The sequence below is a fragment of the Bombus pyrosoma genome, linkage group LG4, assembly GCF_014825855.1.
Source record: "Bombus pyrosoma isolate SC7728 linkage group LG4, ASM1482585v1, whole genome shotgun sequence".
NCBI lineage: Eukaryota > Metazoa > Arthropoda > Insecta > Hymenoptera > Apidae > Bombus > Bombus pyrosoma.
Window position 1 is genome coordinate 12,216,978 of NC_057773.1, and position 6,000 is coordinate 12,222,977.

The 6,000-nt window shown below is 42.2% G+C and overlaps 1 protein-coding gene across 3 annotated transcripts in view; it reads left to right on the top strand.

Moving 5' to 3' along the window:
* LOC122566773 overlaps nucleotides 1-6,000 on the top strand; it is a 642,331-nt gene that overhangs the window by 88,525 nt on the left and 547,806 nt on the right. For all 3 annotated transcript variants that reach the window (XM_043724480.1, XM_043724481.1, XM_043724483.1), the window contains exon 2: nucleotides 1,035-5,537. In XM_043724480.1, coding sequence (XP_043580415.1) covers nucleotides 2,415-5,537 — 3,123 coding nt within the window. In that variant the 5' untranslated portion in view covers nucleotides 1,035-2,414. The remainder of the gene's footprint in view (nucleotides 1-1,034; nucleotides 5,538-6,000) is intronic.

A 6,000-nucleotide genomic window follows, 5' to 3' on the forward strand; every position in this document is an offset into this window, starting at 1 on the left:
GCGCTTGGGAAATCACGAAAACAATTCGCGTTCCTCAGAGTGAAACAGATCGTCTCCGAAGCAACCGACTCTTTGTTCAGAGGCTTGTCATTGTCGGCAATAAGTTGAAACGCGGATTGCACGAGCCTTTCCCGAAGACCTGTCGCTCTTAGCCATGGTAAATAAACGCTTTCACCGAGCTGCTTCCATCTGCAAGTCGTTCGTGAAATTTCCGAACTAATGGCCACCAGTTTACGCCAACTTCTCGCTCAACTTTTTTCGTTCCACTATTCTAACGTCAGTCATGGTTTTGTGGCGTAGAAATGCGCTGAGAAACCGCTGCTGGACGTTTCATTTGCGTGGAAACTGACTGAGTTCGAGTAGGAAAGATTACTCTCCAAATTGGTACATTGACAGCCGCTGACTAATATTATGTTTCTTTGTGCATAAAGCATGGTCATACAGAGGTTGGTTGATCGAACAGTTGAAATGATAAATGATGTAATTTCTAGAAGTAAAAATTTAAAAAAGATAAATCAAAAGCATCTTTGTTAGTTTTGTCATCTATGACATGTATCGCTCGAACTGTACACTATCAGCGTGTGACATTTTTACGGAGTTAGAAAGAAAAAAATTGGTTAAATTTGTTTATCTGGGTATTGATTCTTCAATTTTTTCAACCAAAAGTCCAGGGAGTCGATACATATGATAGCTCCAAGAATGAAAATAAATTACCCTGACATTACAAAAATCATTTCTTACTTTCTTTGACATTTACATATTTACCATTTTATCTCTTCAGTTAACAACGACGCGAAGATAAAGGGGAATTCCTTGTATTCGTTTGAATTAATAATAACAATTTGCGTCATAATTGAAAGCAAATTCTTCACATTCTTCGCTTTGTCCTGATTACAGAAACTTGTAATTTTCTACTGTAGAACTTCTGTAAAATAACCAACCGTGAATGCAATTTTATTACTTTGCGCCGAATATTACGAGGAAAAGTTATAAAAGATACATGGAAAGTACCATTTCGTGCCTTTCTTTTGCAGATCGATCCTACAGATTTTCCGAGTACGACATATTACGTCAACGCTATAGAAAGAGTACTAATTCTATTGTTAAATATAAACGAAGAAAGTTATATAATACGAAACCGAAACAATAAAATCAAATGTTGTCTTTCAACTTGAAGCAGTTAATCGTCATTGTTAAAGTTAACAGCTACAGGATTGAGAGTTATTGGAAATTGTAACGAAAACTGCCCAGCAGAAATCAAAAGCTTTCGAGAAACTGATAATAAAACGAAAGAATCAAAGGAAAAGTATTCAATTTTTTAATATTTCGAGGAATTTACACTGATTAATCGTGCCCTTTCGAATTGCTATTTAAATCGTATATCTAAACGACGAATTACACGTGGCAAGCGCAATATTTTATGAAAAATTCGAGTGGAAGTCAAACGATGACAGCCAAAAAGCTTTCTGAATGACATTTTTTGGAGTAACATTTTCACGACGAACGAAAATAACTGAGAGATACGAGCGAGCTGTTACGCGCTGACACGTTTCAGCGTAACTGCTATTTACGGACAAGGAAAAGTAAAAAGGCAAACAGTTTTCCTTCGTAATATCCGTTCTGTCGTCCGATGATAAGGAAACCATGAAGTAAAAAAGAAAAAAAGGAATAGTAACGAATAATTGATAAAGATTTGCGAAACGAAACGGGGATCGCGTCAAAGGGACGCAATAAAAGAGATTACATTTGCAATTGCGCATTCTCATTTGCTCGTGGAAAAATGAGAAATGCGGGGGCGGTACTCAGAGACTTTCTGTCTGGACAAACGTTCCAAATTTTCACGTAATATTATTCGGTGCGTCTGCGATTTATTAACGAAGCTCCGGCGGGAAAACGGATGCAAACGATCTGAATAAATAAAAGAATAGTGTGACGAACTCGTCCGTTAATTTTCGGATAATCGAAAGAACGAAAAAAAAAAAAATTCGCTGGCAAATTACTCGACGAACGAAGAGTCAAATATTCGAATTGAAAAACTGCAACTAATTCGCTTCACATTTAAAAACAAAAATTAGCACGTAAAGAAAACAAATTATAGAAAAAAAAATTGCGAAAAATTTTGTTGCATTCTCTTCACGATTTATATCACCGAGAAGACAACGTAAAAAGAGGAAACTCAATAAGGATCACGGAACAGCGATCGGGCGTAGAGCAAACAACATCAATATCGACGTTTACATGCCTCGAGTCGACCTAGCGGAATATACGAGGCGTAAAAACGCGATCCGTGACGATTGCGTTCAAGCGAAAATCTAGATTTCCAACAGAGAGTTGCACGGTAAGTCGTCACGGTGTGCGGATTGGGGCGAATTCTCGGCTACATCGGCGGACGACCGTCGGTGGGGGCCGCCAACATGTCGCAGTCTGGTTCAGGAGGGGTGAACGATAGCCAGGAACAAAACCAGGTTGGACAAACGATGGAGAATCAACAGACGGCGTGTCAAAACGGCCGAGCTGAGCCGCTTGCCGACAATGCGAAACAAGATTTGTCCAACGGCTTTGAAAATCGTACCATAGAATATGACAGATTCTCTCAAGATAGGGTTCAACAGAACCAGTCAACCGGCCAAACTCAAGAACAACAACAACAACAGCAACAGCAAACTCAGCAGACAGGTCAATATCTGACTGGAAGGAAGCAACCCGTGGTCGGTGTTCCCGAGGATAGACACCCCCCTAGTGGACAACTTCCACCCCAACAATACAGCCAGGAAAAGTCCGCTCTCGAGAGAACGCAACATGTCTCTCAAACTAGCACACAAACCCTACCGGTTCAAGCGCAGCCTCAATTCATGCCTGATTACGATCAAACTCAGTACACGCAGATCCGAAGTCAGTTCGAGGTGAGACCTCAACAGATGTATCCTCAACAGGCTCAATACGCTGAAAGAGCTGGTTACGTGACGAGGGATGTAACATATAGAGATCCTGCGTTGTATCAAGGAGGTGCAGCGAATCCGATGTTCACTGGACAAGGCCAATACGTAACTGTTCAACACGGATCGCAAATGCCTCCTCAATCCGCCAGTCCTCAGCCACCGTACTTTTCAGGCGTTGTCGTACCTCAACCGGCTAGTTACGCTCAATTCGGCGGGCAACCCCAGTATTCCTATAGTCAGTACCCTCAAACAGTAATGAACGCGGTACCGTATAATCCTCATACTGGAATGTATCCCGCTCAACAATTCGGACAACAATCGCCGAATCCGCAAAGATTCTCTCAGGAACTGGGACAATATCAGACACAGCCAATCATTCAACCGATTGCCCAAAATGTGACTCATGGTCTCGCAATGGCGACTACAGAGAGACCCAGTCGTGGACCCAAACCTATGGTTCCGCCACGAGGTAATTCGAAGATTACTCACGATACAGGTCACAGAAAGTCGGCGAGTGTCGATGTTCCAGGTATGCAGAAACCTAAATACGATCCTAATCAAAATCCTCCGCAAGAACAGATTCACCGAAGCGACGGGGCGATAATCGTGCAAGGCGCACAGATCGTAACCGATACTCAGGATAGAAGATACTTGACAGCCATTAATCAAAATCCTAGGACGAGACAGGATGGTTTGTACGTCGATACGAATGGAGATCCACCTGGTCGAGAAAAAATGTGCGAAACCGTGGTAACCGATTGTGGTCTATATGTGACCAGACCTGAACACAGGAAATCTATTTCCGTGGACGTTACATCGAGTTTCCAGCGTCGTAACGATACGATTACGTTCACGTTCCCTGGTGACACGAATCAGGAAATATTGATGCCAGCGAGGAAGACCGGAACTATGGTGGATCCGAAACGAGTCGAAACCAATCAAGTGTATCCGCCTGATCAAAGGCGATTGGATACGAGCTTAAGAGTATCGCCGATGGCTTTTGATACGAGACAAGAAAATAGGAAGAGCATAGGAGCTGATAGAAAGCCCGAATGGGGTAACGTGAGCCCTAATCAAAGAGTAGCGATACCGCAAGAAAACAGACGATCCGATTACTTCGACGAGCATAGGAGGTCACCGATGACCATAGAAGGCAAAAGAATGGAAGACGTTAGAAGGTCTCCTATGCCTTTCATGCCGATTCGCGAAGGATCCGCGGATCGCGCAGGACAGAAAAGTCCGTCGTTTGTAAATCAAAATTTCGAGAAGACTAGACAAGAGCTAACGATATGGGCTGAACAACGACAACGACAGGAACACGAAAGAAACATGATGCAGAATCAAATGCTCTCCACCAGTCCACGTTCTCGTAATCAGTCCGAGGAAAGGAGAGATCCGAGACAGATACATCAACCAGATGATCGCAAGGAAGCTAGAATGACTCAATCGGCCTTTCAACCTATACCCAACATCAGTCAGAGAACTATAATGGAACAACGTCGACATTTGCGACACGTTAGTGCTGACCTAACGAAGCACATGGAACTCTCGAGAAAGGAGTTCGACGAGCAGCCCATTAGCGGATCCGTAGCGAACCTTGGACCACCTGCTAGTACGGCTCCCTCTCAAAGAGCCAGTCCTAATATATGCCATCAGTATCCAGCCCTTAGCGAAGCAAAGTTAGATACCAAGACTGTCCTAACTGTGGTAACAGACTTCGGTGAAACAAGTTTAGGTAAACCGATCGATCAAGTGGATCATATAATCCATAGCCATCGTAAAAGCCACAATATCTCGACCAGCTTACTAACTCATAGCAAGAGCCAGAGCGATAATCTTCAAAGTCAACTAGACACACAGAACGAAAAATCCGACGCTTTAACGTCCCAGCAGCAACAACTGCAAAATCAACAGAATCTTGATTTAATATCCGAGAAACTCAGCCAATTTGAGCGTCAACAGAGCGATCTACAAGCGAAGCTTCAGTGTCTTCAGAATCAAAATCAAATCCTCGACAAAGTGGCGCAATTTCAACACCAACAAAGTGATTTACAAGCCCGTCTGCAAAGTTTGCAAGCACAGAACCAGCTGTGCGATAAATTACAAAGATCGACCGATTTTCAGCCACACTCGATCGGGAACGAGATCCACCAGATCCAATCGAACTCTCTGCCCAACCACCAAGAACAACCGACCGATAAGATTTGCACGTCGCAAAGCCAGAGTACGCCGCACAGTCATCATCAAACGTTATTGACCGCTTCCTACACACAGAACTCTAATCATCAATCCTGCCAATCGTCTGTCTGCGAGAAATTATCACCTAGGCTTCAACACGACACCAGCGACCCGAATTCTATTCAGATACCGAACATGTCGCAGATGCCACTGCCGTGTCTGCCACAATTCGATCGCGCCGATACGTCGCGTACTTCGTTCTCACAGTTCCATCGACTTCAGTGTCAAATCGACGGTCACGAGGGAGCTTCAGCACCGTCCAGCACTGCTTCCGTGGCTTCGTTCACCGGAACTTTGAAAAAGGTACCTCCCGAGAAACCACCGAGAACGTCGCTAATCGTTCAGTCACCAGAGTCAGAGGTAAGGGCGTTGACGATTGGAAATGATATGGATGTTGGAAAGTTTTCAGTTTTTCGTTTTGCATGCCGTAACGATGTATAGACAGCTATAACGATCTTAGTGCATTTTACAGTAGGGTTATTTTTATTTGAATAAAATTTTGCCATATTTCAAAGTACAGATACTATACTTTACTTTAAAAGCAATATAACATGATCACGAATATGCTACGAGATAATTCTTTATTTACACATTAAGAAATAATTTATTTTAATAAAAAATAGTCATCATAGAACAGTTGACCATAACAGTGGTCTTAAGTTATTTAATTTTATTTTGTACTCCACATTTTACGCGATAGAAATTCTCAACAATTTTTATCGTGAAAAATATAAAATACAAAATAACATCAAGCAAACATTTTTCCAGCTAACTGTGACCTTTTTTTTTTTTTTTTTTTTTTTTTTTTTTTTTTTTTTTTTTT